Below are 27,750 nucleotides of genomic sequence, written 5' to 3'. Positions count from 1 at the left end.
AATTTTCACAGGGTAGGGGGACTAGGGGACACAGCTGAAAAGAGCACATTGCAGAAGAGACCTTGGTTTTATTGGACTCTGCCTTTCATTAGCAGTTTGGCTTGGACAGCCAAGTCAGTTAACTTTCCAAGTTTTAATGTCTTCCTCTTTCTCTGTCAAATGCATTTAGACTCTTCAGTTTTAAAACACCAAAATTCTACAATATTTGCAAAGTTAGGAAAAAGTAAAAGCAGCACTGGTTTTACTTTTTAAAAAACAATGGCAGAAAAATACAAAATGGTTTGTAACTTGCAATGTAATATTTCCAGAGCTGAATTCCTAAATCATTGCGGCATACCCAGCTAGGGTTATATCAGTGAAGATCTGGATACCGTATTCATAATGTCACTTTCTCCTCTCACATCATTCCTCCACCTGCTCCTCCCCATCCGGCTTCAATCTCTCTTTTGCTTGTTTTAATGCCAGCAAACGGTTGTAAGATTAATAATCAAATCATTTTAAAAGATGCATTTTCAATCAAGTACGTTATCTGCTTCACCACATTTCTCCCAACTGGATGAATTTTCATTAAGAGAATAAAAATATGAATAAAAAATTCAGAAACAGAAATGTACCAGGCCTATGTTTGATTTTGAATGCTTAAAAAACAAAACGTAAAGATGTATCCTAACCTATTCCCTTAGGCACGTGAATGCGTTACCCACCCTATGAAAAAACATTCTGCTGGTTCATTTTCCTGCTACACAAACAGCTTCGTCGTCAGGCCCTTCCTGGTCCATTCTTCATCGTGAGCTAGTAATTTTATATGGATCACCTTGGCAATGCTTGGACAGGTACTGTCCTTGTCTTCCAGGAGCTTACATTCTCCAAGTAAAACTCTGCTAAACACTAAAAAAACAGATACTATGACTTAGGGTACAAATCCCACATCTTCCCGCCCCTTGTTAGGCAGCTGCTAATTTTTCTTTTCCTTACATAAAATGAAGGGACCCATACCAAAGCCCACATTTGAATTTCAGGACAATGAAGTCGACAGGAAGCTACTCTCTCCTCCCCCGGGTTACTACAGAGCCACAGCCTGAGCGGGTGCTGTCGCCTGGCGGGTGCGTGACACCACGTCTTCCACGCCCTCCCACCGCGTCCGAAAGGCTCCTCGCCGGACCACCCCAAACCAAAACCAACCACACAAAAAGAAACGACATTGGGAGCTGCTCCGATCGGGAAAACCCCTTCTCCAGTAGCAGCGTAGCCATTCCCTCCGCTGCTCCGCCCGCACCCCTGCAAACTGCTGGGGCGGAGGGGGCTGCACAAAGCCAGGAGAGCCAGAGACGACTCAATACGTGGACACTTGCAGGGGAAGCCGGGACGCAGGGCCCGGGGACGCAGGGTTGGGGGGCGGTGGGGGGGAGGGGTGCCCCCGCCGAGTCCCAGGTCCGGGGCGGGGGCGGCACGCGAAGCCTCAGGGAAGCGCCCCTCGCCGCCGGCCCTCAACCCCTCCCGCCGCGGGCCGCGCCCGAGCCCCCGCTGCAAACCCGAAAAGAAGGATGTGGAAAGGCGGAGGCGACGGCATCGGAGCGCATCACTTACCCCTCACTGCTGAGAGGGACCGGACGGGGGGGCGGGGCGCACCGCGTCCCGTGAGTCTCTCGCAAGCGTCCTCCCCCACCCTGTCGTCGTCGCCGCCGCCGCGGTCGAGCTCTCGGCCCCTCGGCGCCGCTGGGCAATAACGTTATTCCGCACACGCTCCGCACATAGCGGTAACGGCAAGGAGCGGCCGCCCAGTGCGCAGGCGCCCGGGGAGAGGGCGAGGAGCCCAGCCCTACCCCTGGTCCGACCCAGTCCCAGCGAACTCCTACTGCGCAAGCGCCAAGCACAGACAATGAAAAGGGGTTGTGCGGGGTGGGGGGGGGTCTCACCCACAGGCCTCTCCAGCTGCCGACTACGCAGGCGTATACCAAAGACCAGCTTCAACAATGAAGAGGACCCGGGCTTTAGCTGGGACCGCAACCGGCAAGGACTACAGTTCCCAGCCGGCAGTGCGCCAACTCCAAGCTGTGGTCGGGTCGCTGGGCGTGCTAAGATTGGTAGTGTCAGCCGCCTTCACGATCTACGCTGTTTGGGAGATTCAGAGCTTCTTTTTCTTGAGAATTTATTTCGCCGTGTTGGCAGATGTTGCGGCTGAAGGGTGTTGAGCTTGTTATTTGCGTTCTTGAGAAGGCTCAAGGATCAACAGCATATAAGCGAATTTAGAAGAGTAAAGGCTTTCAGTGAGCCCTTTCTGTCAGTTAGGTGGTCCAGACAGCAGGATGGGTTGAAGGCAGGACTAAGCCTGGCTGGGCTACAGAAATGGGCGGAGCCTCCAAGGAGTCTCTTGGCAACCGGAACTTGCCGCCAAACCGCCAAAGCTTGAGCTTGGAGCGCGTTGCCCTCTGGGAATTGTAGTTTCATTGGGAGTGCTCTTAGGAGCTTCGACACTGTAAGCCCGGACACTGTGGACTACAACTTCCGACGTCCACCACGAGGGCCCGTGGGTGGGAAGAGGCTGGAGAGCTCAGTACGGGGTTCTGTGCTCCCCAGTGACAGCAGCAGCAGGAAGTCGGTGGGCCCTTTCCGGGGGCTGAGGCCTCTTGCACTCCGAGGGGAGAACACTGGACACTTCCCCACGCAACTCCCATCTCTGGGCCCCGAGTGTGTTCATGGCGAAGTCCCCGGAGAACTCTGCCCTGGAGGAGATTCTGGGGCAGTATCAACGGAGTCTCCGGGGTGAGTTGCTCGGAACCTCTGTGCCCTAGCCCCTTGATAGCAGGGCCTAATGGACGGGAGCTGACCAGGGGCGTTTCCTAACACCTTGGTTCGGCCCTAGCCAGAACGCAGAGGAAGAAGATGGATGTTGCTGTGGAAAGATTAAATAGTTGTGTTTGTTTTTACGTTTAAGCAACGTTGTTTCCCTTGATTCCCATAGTTACCTGAACCAACTGCCTGATCTTTTCTTGGGCATCTTTTTTTACCCGGCGCCGGCAGAAACTCTTGGACGGCTCAATGCCAGTTTTGCCCAGTTCCCATACTTCTCTTTATAATCCAGTAAATTCCTGATGCGCTCTATTTACACATTCAGATTATGGTGTAGTGGATTGAATGTGATTTATTGGACCAGGAAAAAAACCCACTAATAATTATTTTAATCACAACAGGTTCTATTTAGTGGTCTAGGCTATTTACATACATTAAATCACTTAAAACTTACAATCTTATGAATGTCCCTCTTCTAGACATGGGGAAATAGAGGTGCAAAGAGGTTAAGTTAGGCCAAAGCCAACATAGCTAGTTAGTGGCAGAGCCAGGTATTAAATTCAGTCAGACCTGTCTGCCTTAAAAGCCTATGTTTTTCTTTATTATATTACAATTAACTATTACTGAAACTTTTTTTAGTTAATTCAGATTTTATTACTATAGTACCCTATGAGTAGCTGAAGAAGTGATATACTTGTAGATAGCTCTATCATCTTGAACATCATATATAACATCTAGAAACCTCATTTCTCTTATTTTAAAGTAGAAGTTATGATATTGTCTGCAGGGTTCTTGTGAGGAGCAAATAAAATAATTCACATAAAGCAATGATTTTCAGGCTTTTTTTTTTAATCTTAGCCATAAATAAGAAATGTATTTTGTATGGGGCATAGACATATAGACTAAAAGAAAAGTTTCATTAAAGAATATTTATTCTACTAGATGTAATTCACCCTACTTTCTGTTCTTTTGCATTTTCTTAACCATTTAGGCCATGACCAACAGCTTAAAAAATATTTAAAGCATTTAAAGCACTGACTCATTTATTAATTTAGTGCCTACTATATGTTAGACATACCAAATGCTGGGGATACCGTAAGGAACTAGACAAAGTGACTGTCCTCAGGGAGCCTCTGGATTAATGCAGTGAAGCACGGTAAACAAAATAATTACAGATTACTATGATAAAAAAGAAGGGTAAAGATCAGTGTTTGGCACATACGCACTCATTAAATGTTAGCTGCTATTTATAATTGGTACTTGTAGCAAAGTGAAGATTTTTCAAGGAGATTAGAAAATTTATCTTCTACTGAGTCTAGATTTTGAAAGGGCTATTATTTATTGTTTGATTAGCAAATTTATCTTCTAGTGAGTCTAGACTTTGAAAGGGTTATTATTTATTGTTTCCATCTGTCAACAGTGTTACAAACTGTCAACATTCTCAGTATTCAAACTGCAAGAATAAAATAATTGGTCTGAATGAATACCTTCATCAGCCTCCTGAGGTTTCAAGAGCTGTTAGATACAGAAATAACCACTTGTAACTTTTCATTTGAAAGCAAGAAAAATACTGTGTGCAATAATACCAGTGGCATTTAATTTTTGAGGTCGGTAAAAAAATCTTGTTTTCCATTATGTTTCTCCTAGTGCTTCTCCTCCTTTAACCTTAATTTGAATCTTTACTTAAGTATTAGAGGCTATTTAATATTAGACTTGATGCAGTAGTTAATTTCAAACTAATGTTATAGTACTATATTTAATACCCACGATACTGCTTTCAGTAATTATAGTGAAGAGTTTTTATTCAAAGATAATTCATTTTAAAATAAATTTAAAATTTACTGTTATAACAATATAAAGTAGTGAAAACATTTATAATCAAGAGCAAATAAAGCAGAGAAAAAAGTTAGTTTGTTTTTTATTAATTTTTAGTGATAGTTTTAACAATGAATCAAGAAATGAAACTTGAAATTTTTCATGGGTTTTCAGGACTTATTTTATTGTTTATTAAGTAGCATTTTAATTTTCAGGTTTATTTAGTTTATATAATAGCTTATGGAAGGAAACAAAACAGAACTAATATTGAAATGAAGCACGATCAGAAGTTCTTCACTTCACACGTATAAATTACCACTCTTAGATAGGATAATTCCCTTTAACGTCAAAATGTGTGTTTCTGAATAAACACAGTATGGTGGCATTATTTTGTATATGAAATTTCATTATTTTAAGCGTTTTGTGCCTAATAACTTGAGAATTGTGGTACTATGCAGGCAGATAAAATGCAATTTAAAGTTCTTTTGTTTGGGTCTTGTCTATCCACCATTACCTCCCCAAAATGACTTGTCTAGTTCATGCTTAAAGAAGAGGTAATAGGTATTCTTGGTCTTTCCTCACAAGTTATTCCTCTGGTTTCTAAATAACTGTACATGTAATCATTACTAATTCTTTCAGTTGTATTTAGCAAGGAAGTGGGCATATTAAAATGCAAAATGCTTTTATAATTTTCCCATGATAGTCTCTCATTTTTTTTATAGCTTTTCCTCATTTCTTTACTTTAAACACAATTTTTGGTACTATTATAGTATATGAAGAATTTGAAGTTCTGATGTGAAAAGCAGAGTCAATGTTGCTTTCTTGCTTTTAAAACTTAAGAGGAATTCTTGCCTCTCCTTGAGTCTGATGACCCTAGAGCAGCCATGGAAATAGAGAGCCCATCTGCAGGCTCTACACTCACCTCTTATTCTTTCCCTGGCACCTTTCAGATGTAGTCACCCTCTAAGGATAACTCCTGCTTTGGATTGTCTATTCCCCCACTGTAAGAATTGGAGTGGTTGAAAGACTTCTTCAAAGTAAGAGATCTGGCAGAAAAACTAGAAAACTTCATTGCCCCACAGATCTGTAATATTATTCCTACATAGTAGATGATCTGAAAGTTTTCAATGTGGTATAAAGTGGGCATACCAGGTATCCTGGGAGTCACAGAGTTTAATCTAGAACCAGAAGTGACTTGGAAGGTCTTCTGGCAATATGGTTAGGTGTTCATTCACTCTTTCGGCATCTAAAATTCAAGACGCACAGAATTATATTGATAACTGGGCAGAATAGCAAGTACCCCTCCTCTAATTTAAATTCAACACATCATAGTGCAAGGTCATGAGGTATAAAATAAACTAATTTATAGCCAAGAAAGGGTCAGGAAAACCAGAATAACAGGAAATTCAGGCTGTTTTCAATTTTGTACACTTGAATGTAGGGATATGATGTTAGAAAGAAGGAGAGAACTTGTTAGAAATTCAGTGTCCCAGCCTTAATAACTGAATCACGTTTTGTCTATTTCTGCAGTGTTAGCTATGGATACAGTTTTATACCTGTATACATGACTCACCTATTCTTCAACTTCCTGGCCACCTTTGATTGGGTGGGCATAAAGAAATGGAACAAACTTATACCGAGACAGGAATACATCATTTACTTTCTATATACATTTTATATGCTGATTCCTCCTTTTTCTTTCAACATTTTGGTGTTTTAGGCTCTAGATTGAATTTGTGGAAGAGTATGATAGATTCAAAGAAGAGAATGTGGAACTAGGATCCAAGTTACAACTCTTACTGTTGCTTTTCTAATAACCATCTATGTTACCTTAGGCAAGTTAATAAACTGTTCTTGGATTCTTGTTTCCTCATCTGGAATATGAAAAGTTTGGACTAGGTGGAGAATTATTGCCTTTAGGAGTCAAGCAGATGACAAAATATGTGGTGGAGTCAGTGGAAGACACTAGGGAATGGTGAGGCTCTGGCCAAACTGGGCATTTTATGCTTTTTCTAAAAACATTCCAGGTACTTTCTTGCTCCCTCCCTCTTTTTTCACTTCACTTTCTCTTATTCTTTTCCCTTTGTCCTATACTGTGTGGGTCAAGCAAAACACATGAGAGCTTGGTTCGCCTTCAGGCACTACCCCTGGATCTGTAATGTCCCTTCTATCAACACTGGATTGGAACACATGAATGATAATGGTTCTGTTTCTTTCATATACAAATGAGAGTAAGGAACTAGGTTCATAGAAAGTGAGAGGTTGAATATGGGAAGAAAATATAAAATTGGGGGGAGTGATCCTTTTCTTTGTAAGTTGATCTAGTTTGATAAAACTGAAGATAAAATTGATGGGCCAATTGTACACAAGTAAAATATAGAGCATCTTTCCAATTCATACAAAGTGTTTTTTTCATTCCACAGAAGGACTCACATCTGTGGAAAGCAGTGTTAATCTTACTAGTCAATAATTTGGTCACTGAATTAACCAGAAGTGATATCATCAGGACCTTTGGCAGACTTAAGAAAACCTGTGTATAACTACTTAAGTAAAAGTTCCTCTTTTTCTCAGTTTTACTCATCAAACTTGTATTTCTTCTTCTTTTTGTTTTTTTCTTTTCTTAAATGTTTTCTAAAATTTTAAAATATTCTTTGCCATATATAGTATATATTTATGCACACACACATATTCTCTATAGCTAATGTTTGCTTATGTGTTTAACTATCAGCCTCATTGAGGCAACAACGTAATAAAGGCTCTGGAAGCATTTATTATAAAATGAGAAAATTATTTTGGTGTTTTAGCGCAGACTGAAACATATCTCTCTTTTCTAAAAATTAAAGAAATTGAACTATTGGCTATTAATAAATAAGGATTGGTAATGCAAATGAAGTTTGTAAACATTTGAGTTTACTTTTTTGCTGATAAAATTTAAATTACATATATTCCTTTTTTGTTTTATATACTTATATAGCTTTTAGTAGTTTTAACTTTTATGACCATTTCTTCTACCAGAATAGCAAAAAGCTAGTAGAATTCCATTTTTTCTTCCCTACTAATAATGAGGTAAAATAGGCAAAAGACAGGATTTAGCAGCCCCAAAAGGGTGTTTTACAAGTAAATAGTCATCCTGAAATAATGTAGAACCAAAACAGTGGTTCAGTGTTATGAGATTGTAAGGGCATTTTCACATGTTGGCCATGTTTGGACAGAAAAAAGAGATGAAGTTGTTCTCAAGCTTTTGAGATACTGAGAATAATTATATTAACTCTTGGGATTTTTAAAAGACTTAAACTCTGATCATTTCACCAGTTTTTGCTAAGGTTTTCCACCTTTTCACTTAGTGCTACTCCTTTGAGGATCAAAAGGTAGGGAAAGTACCTTGACATGCGCTTGTGTACTTGCTAAAGCAACCTTGATTATGGGAGAGCTTCATCAAAGCCCACTGGAATATTTAAAGGAATGATCACCTAAAGTAGCTCTGAAATATGGCCTTAGAGTACAACTATTGCTTCATGTATTAGGCCTGGAAACAAAATGAAACTAAATATGAATTTCAAGTTTTTAATTACAGTAGATATAACAACTCCAGATACCTGGATCAAAACTGCCTCATGGTAGTGATTGCCATGGGTTGTGCACTGCCTACCACAGTGGCAGGATGGCTCACTATCCTGACCACTTTTCATCAGGAGGTGCCTGTAGTTACAATGTAGCAATGTGGGAAGTCTCTCTTTAAAACCGAACAGGGGCTATCTTGTTTTATTAATCTAAACCAGCAGTTATCAACCAGGGTGACTTTTTTTCCATCCAGGAAACATCTGGTAATGTCCAGAGGCAGTTTTGGTTGTCACAACTGGCAGGGAGGAGTCTACTGGCATCTAGTGGGTAGAGGCCAGGGACGCTGCTATACAAACACAACACATCACCTTACAGTCAAGAATTATCAGGTCCAAATTTCAATAGTGCTAAGATTGAGAACCATGATCTAGAAGTAGCAAGGCATTGCTCATAACATTTACTTTGTGAGAATCATACATGAGAATAATTACTATTAAGGGTACAGATTGTATTGGCTGATAATTTTACCTAAGTTCTGCCAGTCTGGCTAGGATTACTTCTTTATCAGGAAAGTGACAGGTGCATAAGTCCTCTCAGTTGGTGCCAAAAAAATACCAGGTGTATCCCTCATAATGCATGTTGTCAATCTTGATTTGCCAGCATCCATCTATCATTAATGATCTTCTAGACACTGCTCTCTTAAGATGTTTACATTCTTGTTCGGATTATCTTTCACTCCTGGCACCAACCATTTTCACATTTTCCAGCTTTTAGAGTCTTATGATAGTATTTTTTTGAGATTTTGTAGTTTCTGCACACTACTTTTAATCTCTTTCATTATTATAATTGCCATTTACAAAGCTCTTTTTCTCTGATTTTGGATTATGCTGTTTATATCTTGGTCATACTACCTGTCAGTTCCCTAGTAAACAGTGACAACAATCTTCTGAACTACCTGAGGCCCAGTCAAGTGTGGACAGACACATGTGTCTCTTATCTTGCCATGGTTTCATTTTTCTGCTTGTCTGTCCTGGTCTAAGTGTGCTTTAAGAACTGTGGCTCGTCTCATGCTCGGCCTAGGGAGATATGGTTCATTGCATGTTTTCTCAGAGACAGCTGAGCACTTCACTGGGTGTGGTTCCGCCTCCCTGTCACCAGGATAATTCTTGTTCACATCTCCCAGTACAGATGGAGAATGTAGACATCAGTAATGCACAGTATGTATATAAGTGATGATCCTTCCTAGACAGGGACATATTTCCCTTTTGTTCAAAAGCATCTTGATGAAGAGAGGCTCAGTGTTGAGCTAGGAGTTAGAAACTAGAGCAACTGGGTTACAAAAATGAATAAAACAGACTTAAATTTCTCGGCAGTCAACAGCTTAATAACCTTTTCAGTGCTCATTGTATTGATTGATATTTGGATAGTGGACCAGCAGAAATAGTATTTATTTACATTTATGTTCATATGATCCTGTAGGACTCAGAGGTTGTATTTGTGTTTGTATTCTTAATTAAGTTTAATTTTTTAATTATTGCTTTTCTTGTGATGAGAACATTTGAGATTTACCCTTCACATGTACAACACAGTATTATTAATGATAGTCACCATGCTGCACATTATATCCCAGGACATAGTTTATTTTATAACTGGAAATTTGTACCTTTTGACCCTCTTTGTCCATCTTGCCCACACACCCACCCCCTGAATCCATATTTTTCTAATTAAAAACCCTCTTCTCTTTTTCCCTTGGCCACTGTTTTTTTTCTTCCCTAACATCTTTATTAGAGTATTATTGCTTTACATTGTTGTGTTAGTTTCTGCTGTATAACAAAGTGAATCAGCTATACGTATACATATATGACCATATCCCTTCCCTCTTGCGTCTCCCTCCCACCCTCCCTATCCCACCCCCCTAGGTGGTCACAAAGCACCGAGCTGATCTCCCTGTGCTATGCGGCTGCTTGCCACTAGCTATCTATTTTACATTTGGTAGTGTATATATGCCACTCTCTCACTTTGCCCCAGCTTACCCTTTCCACTCCCCATGTCAAGTCCATTCTCTATGTCTGTGTCTTTATTCCTGTCCTGCCCCTAGGTTCATCAGAACCTTTTTTTTTTTTTTTTAGATTCCACATATATGTGTTAACATATGGTATTTGTTTTTCTCTTTCTGACTTACTTCATTTTGTATGGCATGCTCTAGGTCCATCTACCTCACTACACATAGTTCAATTTTGTTCCTTTTTATGTCTGAGTAATATTCCATTGTATATATGTGCCACATGTTCTTTTTTTTTTTAATGCAGCTCTGTTATAAAAAACATGCCTCTTTTATTTAACATCTTTATTGGAGTATAATTGCTTTACAATGGTGTGTTAGTTTCTGCTTTATAACAAAGTGAATCAGCTATACATATATCCACATATCGCCTCCCTCCCACCCTCCCTATCCCACCTCTCTAGGTGGTCACAAAGCACTGAGCTGATTTCCCTGTGCTATGTGGCTGCTTCCCACTAGCTATCTATTTTACATTTGGTAGTGTATATATGTCCATGTCACTCTCTCACTTCATCCCAGCTTACCCTTCTCCCTCCCATGTCCTCAAGTCCATTCTCTACATCTGCATCTTTATTCCTGTCCTGCCCCTAGGTTCTTCAGAACCTTTTTTTTTTTTTTAGATTCCATATATATGTGTTAGCATACAGTATTTGTTTTTCTCTTTCTGACCTACTTCACTCTGTATGACAGATTCTAGGTCCATCCACCTCACTACAAGTAACTCAGTTTCGTTTCTTTTTGTGGCTGAGTAATATTCCATTGTATATATGTGCCACATCTTCTTTATCCATTCATCTGTTGATGGACACTTAGTTTGCTTCCATGTCCTGGCTATTGTAAATAGAGCTGCAATGAACATTGTGATACATGACTCCTTTTGAATTATGGTTTTCTCAGGGTATATGCCCAGTAGTGAGATTGCTGGGTCATATGGTAGTTCTATTTATAGTTTTTTAAGGAACATCCATACTGTTCTCCATACTGGCTGTATCAATTAACATTCCCACCAACAGTGCAAGAGGGTTCCCTTTTCTCCACACCCTCTCCAGCATTTATTGTTTGTAAATTTTTTGATGATGGCCATTCTGACCAGTGTGAGGTGATACCTCATTGTAGTTTTGATTTACATTTCTCTAATGACTAGTGATGTTGAGCATCCTTTCATGTGTTTGTTGGCGATCTGTATATCTTCTTTGGAGAAATGCCTATTTAGGTCTTCTGCCCATTTTTGGATGGGTTGTTTTTTTGATATTGAGCTGCATGAGCTGCTTGCATATTTTGGAGATTAATCCTTTGTCAGTTGCTTCATTTACAAATATTTTCCCCCATTCTGGGGGTTGTCTTTTTGTCTTGTTTATGGTTTCCTTTGCTGTGCAAAAGCTTTTAGGTTTCATTAGGTCCCATTTGTTTATTTTTATTTCCATTTCTCTAGGAGGTGCGTCAAAAAGGATCTTGCTGTGATTTATGTCATAGAGTGTTCTGCCTATGTTTTCCTCTAAGAGTTTTATAGTGTCTGGCCTTGCATTTAGGTCTTTAATCCATTTTGAGTTTATTTTTGTATACAGTGTTAGGGAGTGTTCTAATTTCATTCTTTTACATGTAGCTGTCCAGTTTGCCCAACACCACTTATTGGAGAGGTTGTCTTTTCTCCATTGTATATTCTTGCCTCCTTTATCAAAAATAAGGTGACTATATGTGTGTGGGTTTATCTCTGGGCTTTCTATCCTGTTCCGTTGATCTATATTTCTGTTTTTGTGCCAGTACCATACTGTCTTGATTACTGTAGCTTTGTAGCATAGTCTGAAGTCAGGGAGCCTGATTCCTCCAGCTCTGTGTTTCTTTCTCAAGATTGCTCTGGCTCTTCGGGGTCTTTCATGTTTCTGTACAAATTGTGAAATTTTTTGTTCTACTTCTGTGAAAAATGCCATTGGTAGTTTATAGGACATTCCATCCAAAACAACAGAATGTACTTTCTTCTCAAGTGCTCATGGAACATTCTCCAGGATAGATCATATCTTGGGTCACAAATTAAACCTTGGTAAATTTAAGAAAATTTAAATCATATCAAGTATCTTTTGCAACCACAACGCTATGAGACTAGATATCAATTACAGGAAAAAAAAACTGTAAAAAATACAAACACATGGAGGCTAAACAATACGCTACTAGAAGAAATCAAAGAGGAAATCAAAAATACCTAGAAACAAATGACAATGAATACAAAACCCAAACCAACCCAAAACCTATGGGATGCAGCAAAAGCAGTTTTAAGAGGGAAGTTTATAGCAATACAATCCTACCTCAAGAAACAAGAAAAATCTCAAATAAACAGCCTAACCTTACACCTAAAGCCGTTAGAGAAAGAAGAACAAAAACCCCCCAAAATTAGCAGAATGTAATTAAGTTTATATTCAGCCCATAGTTGGTGCTGGAGAGAAGAAACCAGGATGTATTGTGAAATGTCTTACTGTCCTCTCAGGAGAGAAGAGGAAATGAGTATTCTTTCCATCTCTCATTTATAGACAGATAAAGCTGTGCCCATTAACAGTGGGATAGGAAACCATAACTGGAACCTCCTGTCTAATCTGGTTTCCTTATATGAAAGCAGCAGATAACTGCATCTGGGGAACAGTGTTCTTAATAAGGATTATGGGGCCTTCAGTTGCAGTGGCTCCAGTTGAAGAGAAGTGCGGTTTTGTCTGTCTTGAAAGATCTGAGTGTTGTTATTCCTCAGGATTAATTCTGTTTGTCTGTTGCAGTGTATAATTATGTTAGTATGTATATATTTGAAAAACATGGACCATGTTTAGAAATGTAGTATTGAAATGACTTTAAAATATCACTTACCTCCTTAGTTTTAGTTTTAAGACACAGTTCTTAGAAATTCCTTGTCTTCATCTCTGATACTAACAACTAAAGTCACTCGTTGCAAAAAACCCCTAACCTTGTGTAATCACTTTTCTTTGGGATGGTTGTTGAGTTCAATATATTACTATTTCACATAATACTATTTTCATAGTGCAATTTAACACATGGTCTTTGAATGTTAAAAATTCTAAAAGATTAAACAATATTAGGAAAGGGATTAAATGCGCTCATAAAGCTCTGCCATCATTGTAAGTTAATGAAAGAAGTCTACCTATAAGGATTTACAACTACACAATTTTTTTCAGATTTCCTTTCCTTTTCCTAATATCACTTATTAGCTTTTAGTCGGATTAGGTATAAATAAATAATTATCCTTTGTCTTATAGATGAAGTCATTTGATGGCTCCACAGAGCACACTTATAGTGTAATTCAAACCCTCTCTTTCCTTTTAATGGATGCAGTAAGGATAAGTGCTTTATTCATAGATTTCAGTGCATTAAGTCTAATGTTCTGTGAACTAAATTGCTTATCAAGTAACACTTTGATTTTCCTTTTTAACAAGTCTCTTTAGAAAATACTGAGTTATTGAAAAACTATTTTTGCTGCTTCTCATTTTACTAAAACCAGGAATGCATCTTATCTGGACTCTTTAAACTCATGAGGAGTAAAAGGAGACCAGGCTTGGTTAGTTATCAATTCCAAATTCCAGTCAGAGAAAGGTCTGCGTGGAAACATGATTGACGTGGAGAAAATTGTAGTGGTAAATTCCCTGGGTCTCTTGTGTAGTTAGTAGTAGAATTTCACTGTTGAACCCTGACCTAAAAGACCTGCTTTCTTTAGTTTAATCAAGGTAGAAAATGAGTTGCTGTAAGCAGAGAACCTATATTAGAGATTTTGTAAGATAGAGAATATTTTTTTTCTATTAAGTTATGGTTATTTTTTTCTGGTTTCAAACTTAAATTAATGAGCTTGGAGGAAGTATAATCTATGTTTCAAGGTCCTGTAGAATATATGTTTATAAATATATTTCCATCCATGATTGGTAATGAAAAGATAGCTGTTTTATAGCTTTTTTAGGGTTCCCATGTAGGTAACAAGGAATAGGAGCTTTTTCTCCTGAGTACACAAGACGAAATAGATATAATTGTCAAGGAAGGGCCTTGGTCAGAAGAAAGAGAGAACTTCATTGGCATCATTGTTATGTGTTGCTCTGAATTAGAGAAAGTTTTTACTTAGAAAAAGATCTCCTCTGGGCTTCCCTGGTGGCGCAGTGGTTGAGAGTCTGCCTGCCGATGCAGGGGTCACGGGTTCATGCCCTGGTCCGGGAAGATCCCATATGCCGCGGAGCCGCTGGGCCCGTGAGCCATGGCCGCTGAGCCTGCGCGTTCGGAGCTTGTGCACCGCAGCGGGAGAGGCCACAGCAGTGAGAGGCCCGCGTACCGCAAAAAAAAGATCTCCTCTGAAAATCTTAAGAATTATTTAGATAGAATCCATATGAAATAGATAATAGCTATACATGAACTTGCATAGGAATTCATCTTTTTCTAACATAAATTTCTATGTTAGATATATGTAAATATTTGGTAAATTTATGAATTAAAAATAACTTTCAAATACAGATGTCAAAATTTGAAAATGATGAGTGAAATCTGGGTTTCAGCTCTAATGTACAAGGAACATTTTTTTGTTATAGTTAATGTTTTCTAGATTGGAACTGGGGAATTTAATCATAAGAGATTAGCAGAAATAACAAGTTTAAACCTGAAGAAGTAACTGGACTTTAATTAATGAAATTACCAATTGATTGCCTGGTTCTCCAGTTGTCATACATGTAAAATATCCATAAAATGGGGTAGAATTATTAGTAATGTCATCACCAGTGTCATTAGTATATTATTATAGTATAGTATTAACATATAGTACAGTATAATATTACTATATTAGTATAGTTCTGTTATTAATGTAAGACTTCGATCCTTTGCTGAAGATGTTTTTGGGTAAATATTTCACAGAATTATTATTTCAGTTATCTATTGCTGCTTAACAAGACACTCTAAAGCTTGATGGCAGGAAGCAACAAAGAAAAGCATTTGTAGTATCTCTCACAGATCTGTGGGTTAATTGGACTCAAGCTGGGCAGTTTTTGGGTGTCTTTCATGCCATTGTAGGTGGATGGCCTCTGGCGCTGGAGTCATCAGGAGACCACTGGGCTGTTAGTGGGGCTGGGCTTCTCTCCTTCTCCCTGTGGTGGTCTCAGGGGCTTTCCTTTCCACATGGCCTCTTCACAATCTCTCCAGCAAGGTAGCCAGATTTCCTACTTTGTTTGGCTTGGGGTTTACAAAAACCAGAGTTCCGAGAAGGTAGAAGCAGAAGCTACCAGATGTTTTAAAGATGTGACTGGTCTGGCGTGGTGTGCCTTCCATTGCATTCTCTTGGTTAGTGCAGGTTACAGGCCCACTGAGTTTCAACCTGGGAGAGGGCAAGGATGTGAGGCTGGGTCCTTTGGGGGCTATTTTTAGAGATGAACTACTAGAATAATATACCTTAAAATACTTCATTTTAGACTATTTATGTTAAGTATGTGCTAGTGAGTTTAAGCTTCAATTCTAGGGGTAGTCAGGTACACTAACCAAGAATTTCCATGTAAGATGTAGTCAGCCAGCAGTACGTAAGTACGACTATACTAGAGAGGCTGCCGCTATAAGCGCGTCAGCTGTTCAAATCTTGATCAAAACTAGGCCAGGTAGTCATATGTCTCTTGCTGCTAGAGGGACATCTGGCCTACAGGGACAAGGAGGCCTCCTTGGGCAGGAACTTGGTGTGGTGGTGTCCCTTTTGCCAGTTTTGCCCACCCACCCCTCTCCAGAAGGGGTAGGGGAGTCTTAGGCATTGAGGGGTTAGGATAGTGCTTTCCCTGTGAGGCTGTTGTTTGGAGGAGTGGAGGGGGGAGAAGCTCTCCCATTCAGTCCTCCTCAGCAATAGAGCTATATATAGTGAATATCAATCACTGAGGTGTCAGAGACCTTAAAGATCATCAAGTCTAACTTCTAACCCATGAACTTAATCTCGTACTTCCTCTGGCATGTTCCTCAGCAAGCTAGAAACAAAACTATGCTTTTTTCCCCATGAAATCAGAAATGATTGCTTTTCCTTTAGAAATTGTCTTCTTGAGTCAGTGTACCTTTGGTCGCCCAGATTTCACTGGCCCTGATTTTCATCATGTTGTTACAGAACGTGCCAGTAGAAGCATTCACCAATTGAAATGTGCCCTGAGAGAAGGTGATGTCACTATTGGAGAAGACGTAATGGATCCTTCTTTTAGTACCAGTGTAGGAAATGAGGATGCTGGGAATGCCTGGCATGAACTGCAACACAGCCATGCTGGTGAGTGTGAACATCAGTCCTGACCTGAATGACACACAGTGAATTCTTTAAACTCTGTACAGTAATGACTCCAGTCTATCCTTTACTGCTAGGATTTTAGTCGAGAAACACAAATCAGCTAATCTAATTCCCTTGCTTATTTTTTTTTCTTTGACTTCGCAATGCCTATAGGATGTCGTAGCAGTATTTCCTTATGATGAATCCAAGCTGCCTCTTTAGCCTCATTTTTCTGTTTTCCTTTCAACTGTCCATCTTTCAAGCCATGGTCTAATCGTACCAACCTATGGCCGTGCTTCTGTGCTTTGCATGAGCCACGCATTCTAACTGGATTTTTTCTCACCCTTTTCTGCTCACTAATCTCCTGTTTATCCTTCACCGTATTGTCTTCTCTGTGAAAACAATTATGTGCTTCCTCTTCATAGCACTATGCATAGCTCTAGGTCTACCTAGAACTTATTATATAGTTTTATACCTGTTAGTTATATCCCTCTTGCTCACAAGCAAGATTCTTAGCTCTTAAGTGGTAGAGGTTTTCTTGTTTGTCTTTGTGTCCCCAGGCAGTAGCACATTTTGTGGTGCATAATACATATTTAAACAATATTTGTTAGATCGATGGATGGATAGATGGGTGATAATAAACCATGGATCTAAAATAAGGTGAATAAACCCATCGCTTTTGCTCCATAGTTAATCAACTCAAAGCTTTGCTATGCCAACAAGCAACTAAGGAAAGTGAGGTATCTCCAAGAAGACGAAAATTGTCCCCTTTGGTAAGTATCAGCTTTTGCAACCTGACAAAAGCATTATTTTTCTAACTATGTTTTAATTTTACTGTGTCATTTTAGTAGTACATATTGTAAACAGATTCTGAGCAGGGCCTGCTAATAGTGTAAAACGTTAAAAGAAATTATTTTCCCTCTGATTATTTTGGCTGAAGAAGAGAGACTTCCATGGCAGAGAGAATTCTGATTTTTTAATTTATTTTTTACTTGAAAAATGTGAGTGAGGAAATAGTTTGGAGAATTTACTTTGCAACTGTTAGCAAATATAAAAAAGAAACAATATATGGAAAAGATTAACCATTGCTTTTTTAGAGGGGCATATCTATATTTTATTATTTTTAGAATTTACTGTTTAATTCTAGCAGTCCTTTGTTTTACTCTTTTATGTAATCTTATTCTAAATTTTAAAATATATGGTTATAAAATTGTGTGATACGAGAAGCTGTACTCTGCTTCTTCTGAAGCTGTTTTCTATTGCTGTTGCTTTGACGGAGTGTATTATTTCTGACTGAAGCAATGTGATATAAAGCCTGAGATAGGTGTGAGGACAGGGTGGGTGTGAGGGAAGGGTACTGTGAAGGAAGGGTACTGTGGGGGAAAGGGTATATGTGAGGGAAGGATTTGGCCAGGTTTAAATGGTCAAAATAATAATCTAGGCTTTAGGTCTATCTAGGGTCTATTATGTACTTTCTCACAGGGTTTTTGTAATAATAAGATAAGATCATATATTTAAAATTCTTTAGAAACCTATGAAGTATGACACAAATATAAAATGTCATAGCAACAATAACCACCTTGCATTTTCAGTATCTGTAACAGTTGGATACCAAGGCTACATGCTGGAAACTTGGAGACATGTCAGTTTCCTTTACTCACAGCTGAAATGTCATAAAAGTACCCTTATATTAACACTTCATTCCAGCCTGACACATACTTTCATGTTTAATTCCCACTTTAGAGAAATGTACTACATACTCCTATTCAATATTTATAGGTATAAATTATAATTTTAAAAAAATACTTCATCATTCAGTGAATTTATTACTGTTGACACCTAGTTTCTAGAATGCTCTTAAGCACACATGGATGGAGTACTTTTTTTTTTTTTTTTTTTTTGGATGGAGTACTTTTAAGTCTAGTAGATTAAGTTGCTATATCTGTTGAATGCTTAGACATGCTTATTAGCATTTTAAAGGTAAAACTGAGCAGTGATATTACAAAACTTATTGACTTCAAATAGGCAAGAAGACTCTCATCAAAATCATCAGTTGTATATACCAATACGCAGGTCTATTTGTATTGGTGCTATGTGAAAGAATGGAACTTAGACTCTAAATGTATATGACCTACATGTGATGATTATAAGCCATAACCATAATAAGTAGCTTTTGAAGACGTTACCCTTTAGAATGCAGTTTCATAGCCAATATGACATATGAAAAATATGTGGCTGTATTGATAGTGAAACTGAGGCAGTGTTGAGATAGAAAATGTCTAAACATTATTACTTGTTATTTTAAAATGTGGACATCTAGATTATAATAAACCCTTCAAAGTATATACAAGTTATTTCATATGGAGATTTTCCATATGACGTAAGCTTGTTTTTAATTTTCACATTGACTATCCCCTATATACACATAATAATAATTCATATTTGCCTATGTACCGAACCCCTTTCTATTAATATTAATTATTATAATTAGTTCCTTTCTACTTAACACAGATAATTCATTTAATTAAAGTCTCTTTGGTTTTTAAATTTATTAAATATTCCCAGAAGCAAAGCTCTACTGAATTATTCTGCCATGGGAGCTGGTATTTCATCATTTATAGGAATTTCTGCTGGATTGAAAAACAAAATGATTGTGTGTCTCATCTCAAGCTTTCCTCTGGGTTCATCTAACTGGTTGAACCTCATTTTCCCTTTCCTCTCTTCCTCTTTTCTTTAAATAATATCATCGTATGATGTATGATTTATGAACCATTTTACAATCATTTTAGGATAAGGTAAGGTGTACATTAAAAAATCAATTCCAGGACTGCTGCAGAAGTAAAGAGAATTAACACTTTTTATGACGTCTCTTCATTGAGTCCTCAGTGCAGCGTATCTCAGTTTTTGTACGTATCTGCTTTGGCACTCTAGTCTTGGAGGCTCCAGAACAGCAGAGTCTCAAATTGCCTTGAGTACTAGGGTCAAAAATAAAAAATCAGGTTTTGCTAACGTACTCCTTAGTAGAGAGAATTTTACCTTACTGACACACATTTGGCACATTTGTCTAAAGAATCCCTCCTTCAGGCAGCTTGTTCTGCAATTTTAGCTAGCAGTCCTCTTCTATGGTGGTTTCTTGAAGAGCTGTCCCTTTATCTCAGAATTACTGAATAGGATATCACATTTTCAGATGGCTCAAATAGGCAGTTCATCCCAGCCAATTATACTACTCCAGCATTTTGCCATTTGCCATATGCTTTTTACAACCACTTTCACTGTCCATCTTTAAAAAATGATATTCATATCCCTCATTCTTATCTATTTGTGGAATTTATAGGTGAAGAAATAAATACTATTAGCGACATTGTGATCTAGTCTATGTTTTTGTAAATTATTTTTTATACAGCAGATTCTTACTAGTTATCTATTTTATACATATTAGTGTATATATGACTGTCCCAGTTTCCAAATTCATCACCCCCCTTTCCCCCCATTGGTGTCCATACATTTGTTCTCTACATCTGTGTCTCTATTTCTGCCTTGCAAACCGGTTCATCTGTACCATTTTTCTAGATTCCACATATATGTTTTAATATACGATATTTGTTTTTCTCTTTCTGACTTACTTCACTCTGTATGACAGTCTCTAGGTCCATCCACGTCTCTACAAATGACCCAATTTCATTCCATTATAAGGCTAATATTCCATTGTATATATGTACCACATCTTCTTTATCCATTCGTCTGTCGATGGGCATTTAGGTTGCTTCCATGACCTGGCTATTGTAAATAGTGCTACAATGAACGTTGGGGTGTGTGTGTCTTTTTGAATTATGGGTTTCTCTGGGTATACGCCCAGTAGTAGGATTGCTGGGCCATATGGTAATTCTATTTTTAGTTTTTTAAGGAACCTCCTTACTGTTCTCCATAGTGGCTGTATCAATTTACGTTACCACCAACAGTGCAAGAGGGTTCCCTTTTCTCCACACCCTCTCCAGCATTTGTTGTTTGTAGATTTTATGATGATGCCCGTTCTAACCGGTGTGACGTGATACCTCATTGCAGTTTTGATTTGCATTTCTCTAATAAGTAGTGACGTTGAGTAGCTTTTCATGTGCCTCTTGGCATGCTGTATATCTTCTTTGAAGGAATGTCTATTTAGGTCTTCTGACCATATTTTGATTGGGTTGTTTGTTTTTGTAATATTGAACTGCATGAGCTGTTTATATATTTTGGTGATTAATCCTTTGTCCGTTGATTTGTTTGCAAATATTTTCTCCCATTCTGAGGGTTGTCTATTCGTCTTGCTTATAGTTTCCTTTGCTGCGCAAAAGCTTTTAAGTTTCATTAGGTCCCATTTGTTTATTTTTGTTTTTATTTCCATTACTCTAGGAGGTGGGTCAAAAAAGATCTTGCTGTGATTTATGTCAAACAGTGTTCTTCCTATGTTTTCCTCTAAGAGTTTTATAGTGTCCGGTCTTACATTTAGGTCTTTAATCCATTTTGAGTTTATTTTTGTGTATCTTGTTAGGGAGTGTTCTAATTTCATTCTTTTACATGTAGCTGTCCAGTTTTCCCAGCACCACTTATTGAAGAGACTGTCTTTTCTCCATTGTATATCCTTGCTTCCTTTGCCAGAGATTAGGTGACCATAGGTGCATGGGTTTCTCTCTGGGCTTTCTATCCTGTTCCATTGATCTATATTTCTGTTTTTGTGCCAGTACCATATTGTCTTGATTACTGTAGCTTTGTAGTGTAGTCTGAAGTCAGGGAGTCTGATTCCTCCAGCTACGTTTTTTTCCCCTCAAGATTGCTTTGGCTATTTGGGGTCTTCTGTGTCTCCATACAAATTTTAAGATTTTTTGTTCTAGTTCTGTAAAAAATTGCCATTGCTAATTTGATAAGGATTGCATTGACTCTGTAGACTGCTTTGGGTAGTACAGTCATTGTCACAATGTTGATTCTTCCAATCCAAGAACATGGTATATCTCTCCATCTGTTTGTATCATCTTTAATTTCTTTCATCAGTGTCTTATAGTTTGCTGCATACAGGTCTTTTGTCTCCTTAGGTAGGTTTATTCCTAGGTATTTTCCTTTTGTTGCAATGGTGAATGCGATTGTTTCCTTAATTTCTCTTTCTGATCTTTCATTGTTAGTGTGTAGAAATGCAAGAGATCTGTGCATTAATTTTGTACCCTGCAACTTTACCAAATTCACTGATTAGCTCTAGTAGTTTTCTGGTGGTATTTTTAGGATTATCTATGTACAGTATCATGTCCTCTGCAAACACTGACAGTTTTACTTCTTCTTTTCCAATTTGTATTCCTTTTATTTCTTTTTTTCCCTCTGATTGCCATGGCTAGGAGTTCCAAAACTATCTTGAATAATAGTGGCAAGAGTGGACATCCTTGTCTTGTTCCTGATCTTAGAGGACATGCTTTCAGTTTTTCACCATCAGGAATGATGTTTGCTGTGGGTTTGTCATATATGGCCTTTATTATGTTGAGGTAGTTTCCCTCTATGCCCATTTTCTGGAGAGTTTTTATCATAATGGGTGTTGAATTTTGTCTTAAGCTTTTTCTGCATCTATTGAGATGATCATATGGTTTTTATTCTTCAGTTTGTTAATATGGTATATCACATTGATTTGAGTATATTGAAGAATCCTTGCATCCATGGATAAATCCCACTTGATCACCGTGTATGTTCCTTTTAATGTGTTGTTGGATTCTGTTTGCTAGTATTTTGTTGAGGATATTTGCATCTATGTTCATCAGTGATATTGGTCTGTAATTTTCTTTTTTTGTAGTATCTTTGTCTGGTTTTGGTATCAGAGTGATGGTGGCCTTGTAGAATGAGTTTGGGAGTGTTCCTTCCTCTGCAGTTTTCTGGAGGAGTTTGAGAAGGACAGGTGTTAGCTCTTCTCTAAATGTATGATAGTATTTACCTGTGAAGCCATCTGGTCCTGGGCTTTTGTTTGTTGGAAGATTTTAAATCACAGTTTCAATTTCATTACTTGTGATTGGTCTGTTCATATTTTCTGTTTCTTCTGGTTCAGTCTCAGAAGTTTGTGCTTTTCTAAGAATTTGTCCATTTCTTCCAGGTTGTCCATTTTATTAGCATACTTTTGCTTGTACTAGTCTTTGATGATGCTTTGTATTTCTGCAGTGTCTGTTGTAAGTTCTCCTTTTTCGTTTCTAATTTTATTAATTTGAGTCTTCTCCCTCTTTTTCTTGATGAGTCTGGCTAAAGGGTTATCAATCTTGTTCATCTTCTCAAAGAACCAGCTATTAGTTTTATTGATCTTTGCTATTGTTTTCTTTGTTTCTATTTCTGCTCTGATCTTTATGATTTCTTTCCTTCTACTAACTTTGGGTTTTGTTTGTTCTTCTTTCTCTAGTTCCTTTAGGTGTAAGGTTAGATTGTTTATTTGAGATTTTTCTTGTTTCTTGAGGTAGGATTGTATTGCTATAAACTTCCCTCTTAGAACGCTTCTGCTGCATCCCATCTGTTTTGGATCATCGTGTTTTCATTGTCATGTATCTGTAGGTGTTTTTTAACTTCCTTTTTGATTTCTTCAGTGATCTCTTGGTTATTTAGTAACATATGGTTTAGCCTCCATATGTTTGTGTTTTTTATGTTTTTTCCCTGTAATTTATTTCCAATCTCATAGTGTTGTGGTAGGAAAAGATGCTTGATATGATTTCAATTTTCTTAAATTTACCAAGGCTTGATTTGTGACCCAAGATGTGATCTATCCTGGACAATATTCCATATGCACTTGAGAAGAAAGTGTATACTGTTGTTTTTGGATGGAATGTCCTATAAATATCAATTAAATCTAACTGGTCTATTGTGTCATTTAAAGCTTGTGTTTCCTTATTAATTTTTTGTCTGGATTATTTGTCCATTGGTGTATGTGTGATGTTAAAGTCCCTCAATATTAGTGTGTTACTGTCAATTACCTCTTTTATAGCCATTAGCATTTGCTTATGTATTGAGGTGCTTCTATGTTGGGTGCATATATATTTATAATTGCTATATCTTCTTCTTGGATTGATCCCTTGATCATTATGTAGTGTCCTTTCTTGTCTCTTGTAACATTCTTCATTTTAAAGTCTTTTGATCTGATACAAGTGTTGCTACTCCAGCTTTCTTTTGATTTCCATTTTCATGGAATATCTTTTTCCATCCCCTCACTTTCAGTCTCTATGTGTCCCTAGGTCTGAAGTGCATCTCTTGTATACAGCATATATACTAGTCTTGTTTTTGTATCCATTCAATCAATCTGTGTGTTTTGGTTGGAGCATTTAATCCACTCACATTTAAGGTAATTATTGATATGTATGTTCCTATTACCATTTTCTTAATAGGTCCTTTTCTTCTCCTGAGTGAGATCCTTGCTAGGTAGAGTATCTGAGTGAGATCCTTGCTAGGTAGAGTAATCTTGGTTGTAGTTTCTTCCCTTTAATCACTTTAAGTATATCTTGCCACTCCTTTCTGGCTTGTAGAGTTTCTGTTGAGAAATCAGCTGTTAACCTTATGGGAGTTCCCTTGTGTGGTTTTTTTTTCTTTTTTTTTTGGTTTTTTTGGCTGCATTGGGTCTTCATTGCTGCATGCGGGCTTTCTCTAGTTGCGGTCTGCGGGGACTACTCTTCACTGTGTGCGGGCTTCTTGTGGTGGCTTCTCTTCTTGCAGAGCACAGGCTCTAGGCATGTGGGCTTCAGTATTTGTAGCATGAGGGCTCAGTAGTTGTGGCTTGAGGGCTCTAGAGTGCCAGCTCAGTAGTTGTGGCGCATGGGCTTAGCTGCTCCACAGCATGTTGGATCTGCCTAGACCAGGGCTTGAACCCATGTCCCCTGAATTGGCAGGCAGATTCTTAACCACTGTGCCACCAGGGAAGCTCCCCTTGTATGTTATTTGTTGTTTTTCCCTTTTTGCTTTTAATAATTTTTCTTTGTCTTTAATTTTTGTCAATTTGATTACTGTGTGTCTCAGTGTGTTTCTCCTTTGGTTTATCCTGCCTGGGACTCTGCGCTTGCAGGACCTGGGTGTTTCCTTTTCCATGTTAGGGAAGTTTTCCACTATAATCTCTTCATATATTTTCTCAGGTCGTTTCTCTCTCTCTTCTCCTCTGGAACCCCTATAATGCAAATGTTGGTGCATTTAATGTTGTCCCAAGGGTCTCTTAGGCTGTCTTCATTTCTTTTTATTCTTTTTTCTTTATTCTGTTCAATGGCAGTGAATTCCATCATTGTCTTCCAGGTCACTTATCTGTTCTTCTGTCTCAGTTTTCCTTCAATTGATTCCTTCTAGTGTGTTTTTCATTTCAGTTATTATATTATTCATCTCTGTTTTTTGTTGTTTAATTCTTCTAGATGTTTGTCCTTTAATTCTTATAGGTCTTTGTTAAACATTTCTTGCATCTTCTTGATCTTTGCCTCCATTCTTTTTCTGATGTCCTGGATCACCTTCACTATGATTATTCTGAATTCTTTTTCTGGAAGGTTGCCTATTTCCACTTTGTTTAGTTGTTTTTCTGGGGTTTTATCTTGTTCCTTCATCTGGTACATAGTCCTCTGCCTTTTCATTTTGTCTATCTGTGAATGTGGTTTTCATTCCACAGGCTGCAGGATTGTAGTTCTTCTTGCTTCTGCTGTATGCCCTCTGGTGGATGAGTCTAAGAGGCTTGTGCAGGCTTCCTGATGGGAGGGACTGGTGGTGGGTGGAACTGGGTGTTGCTCTGGTGGGCAGAACTCAGTAAAACTTTAATCCGCTTGTCTGCTCATGGGTGGGTCTGAGTTCCCTCCCTGTTGGTTGTTTGGTCTGAGGCGACCCAGCAGTGGGGGCTACAGGCTCTTTGGTGGGGCTAATGGCAGACTCCGGGAGGGCTCATGCCAAGGAGTACTTCCCAGAACTTCTGCTGCCAGTGTCCTTGTCCCTTCAGTGAGCCACAGCCACCCCCTGCCTCTGCAGGAGACCCTCCAACACTAGCAGGTAGGTCTGGTTCAGTCTCCTGTGGGGTCACTGCTCCTACCCCTGGGTCCTGATGCACACTACTTTGTGTGTGCCTTCCAAGAGTGTATTCTATGTTTCCCTCAGTCCTGTCGAAGTCCTGCAGTCAAATCCTGCTAGCCTTGAAAGTCTGGATCTCTGGGAATTCCTCCTCCCATTGCTGGAACCCCAGGTTGGGAAGCCTGACGTGGGGCTCAGAACCTTCACTCCAGTGGATGGACTTCTGTGGTATAAGTGTTCTCCCGTTTGTGAGTCCCCCACCCCATGGTTATGGGATTTGGTATTATTGTGATTGCGTCCCTCCTACTGTCTCATTGCAGCTTGTTCTTTGTCTTTGGATGTGGAGTATCTTTTTTGGTGAGTTCCAGTGTCTTCCTGTGGATGATTTTTCAGCAGTTAGTTGTGATTCCGGTGCTCTTGCAAGAGGGAGTGAGTGCATGTCCTTCTACTCTGCCATCTTGAAGCAATCTCCCTAGTCTATGTTTATACTATGTTTATATGACATCAGTGCTAAATTGAGTATGGAGATGGTATTAAATGATTCTTTGCTAAATCCAAACATTCTTCATTTGTTTTTATTTTTGCCTTAGAAATCATCAGAATATGAGGAAACTGATATGCCTGCCCTACACAATTTTGTTCCCATCATCAGTGACCAGTCTCAATACATTCATCATTTAGAGGCAGAAGTCAAGTTCTGTAAGGTAAGTTTCTCATTAAAAATTTAAGCCAACCTAAACTAAAGTTGATATTAATAATGCCTTGTGTGAAAATTTGCTATTATTAGTCATGTTTATAGCAATACATTGACATTTGCCATCTTTATATGATTGAAAAGACTGATGTGTAATAGGAGCTTCTCGGGCTTGGGAATGATACTCCTGACTATGCCATTTCTGAATACTTAATTTCCCAGTAGTCTATAACTATGTCTAATATTTTGATAATATTCTCTCATGTTTCAGAATTTTTCCTTTCCACCCTGTTTACTTTAGCCCAGTTTATGGCAAATGCTGTGGAATAGTAATACCAATCATTCTCCCACACTTATCAACCTATTGAAATTGTTGTGCAGCAAGTAGGGATTCTAAGCAGTAGATTAAATCTACCCCATGTCAGTGTAAAGGTTCTTACCTTGACTTTGAATACAGATAGCTCATGGGGGTACTGATACTTATGATCAAGAAACCAGATGTGTCACCTATGGCATGTAACATTAGATGTTACATATTGCATGACTGTATGAACTTTAGTAATGTCTTTAATGCCATTGGAGCCTTTCTGCCTTCCCAAAGTATGTTAGTGTTCTAGTTTTTTGGTTTTTTTTTTTTAATATCAATGCATCAGATCATGTGATATTTTTATAGAAGTTACTGATATCTTTTTTATCAGTATTATATGTATTATATTTTCAATGTTTGGCTACTCTTGCAAGGTGTAAGTCTGATAGGTAACTTAAGAAACCTTTAAACATTTAATGTCTTGAGTTTTCAAGGGAGTTTCCTGATCTTAGCATGTCATTTTCTCTTTGTTCTTGAGGATACAATCATTATTATACAAGTATTCTTGGATTACCAGAAAAGCTGAAATAATATCCTAGGACTCAGTCCATTAATAAGCTTCTGTTAATTCCTAAAATGCTGTGGGTAAAACTTAAGAATATTGTAGGGGAAATAAAAGTTTAGCTCTGCCCTCGTAGTGTCTTTGGTTGGGCCTTAAAATTAAATTGACATAAGGCAGATTAACAGGATGAAAGGATACCCGTTTATTTAATGCAGGATTTATGTGACATGGGAGCTTTCATAAGGAAGTGAAGACCCAAAGAAGTGGTGAAACCTAAATGTTTTTATACTTGGTTGAACAAAGAGAGGCAGCTGTGGAAGTGTAACTAAAATATGTGGGGAGGTAAAGAAGATGAGTTCTTTTAACAAGGTCTGTTTGTACAGATTTCTCTCAGCCTCTACTTCTTGTCTCTGGTGATAAGAATGTTTTTTTCTTCCTGGTGTAGGGAGAGCATCTTTCACATGAGAGTTTTATTCCTGCTTTCAGGAGGAAAAGGGGAAGTCAGAGCACTCTTCCTGTACCTGCTGTTTTTCACGTGCCCTTAGCTCAAGATAATTCTTCCAAAGTGACATATTAGGGGATGGCAGATTCTGCCACTCTGCAATATACATCATAATAAACTTACCATCTAGTTGAGAGCACTGTTACCTATGAGGACCATAGCAGCCTGTAGAAGATATAGTGTAGCCATTTATTT

General features: G+C 38.4%; 2 protein-coding genes across 20 annotated transcripts in view; one reads left to right on the top strand and one right to left on the bottom strand.

Annotated features, from left to right (window-relative positions):
• CEP170 (centrosomal protein 170) overlaps positions 1 to 2,232 on the bottom strand; it is a 147,111-nt gene extending 144,879 nt beyond the window's left edge. For 3 of the 13 annotated variants that reach the window (XM_027122433.1, XM_027122439.1, XM_027122440.1), the window contains exon 1: positions 1,588 to 1,934. The gene's annotated coding sequence lies outside the window, so the exon portion shown is untranslated. Of the gene's footprint in view, positions 1 to 704; positions 889 to 1,587 lie in introns of all 13 variants that reach the window. The other 10 variants (XM_027122430.1, XM_027122428.1, XM_027122435.1 and 7 more) reach the window with 7 other exon arrangements.
• Positions 2,233 to 2,532: 300 nt separating this feature from the next.
• SDCCAG8 (SHH signaling and ciliogenesis regulator SDCCAG8) overlaps positions 2,533 to 27,750 on the top strand; it is a 261,979-nt gene continuing 236,761 nt past the window's right edge. For 5 of the 7 annotated variants that reach the window (XR_003436163.1, XM_027122445.1, XM_027122443.1 and 2 more), the window contains exons 1-4: positions 2,565 to 2,763; positions 16,329 to 16,481; positions 17,169 to 17,251; positions 26,081 to 26,194. Coding sequence is in view for 6 of the 7 variants with exons in the window: in XM_027122445.1 (XP_026978246.1) it covers positions 2,697 to 2,763; positions 16,329 to 16,481; positions 17,169 to 17,251; positions 26,081 to 26,194 (417 nt within the window). In the remaining variant the exon portion in view is untranslated. Of the gene's footprint in view, positions 2,764 to 16,328; positions 16,482 to 17,168; positions 17,252 to 26,080; positions 26,195 to 27,750 lie in introns of all 7 variants that reach the window. The other 2 variants (XM_027122442.1, XM_027122446.1) reach the window with 2 other exon arrangements.

This window comes from Aethalodelphis obliquidens, unplaced genomic scaffold (assembly GCF_003676395.1).
Source record: "Aethalodelphis obliquidens isolate GAN/ISIS:26980383/991018 unplaced genomic scaffold, ASM367639v1 scaffold24, whole genome shotgun sequence".
Classification (NCBI taxonomy): Eukaryota; Metazoa; Chordata; class Mammalia; order Artiodactyla; family Delphinidae; genus Aethalodelphis; species Aethalodelphis obliquidens.
The sequence above is the reverse complement of the archived record's forward strand: the minus strand, read 5'-3'. Positions and strand labels throughout refer to the sequence as shown.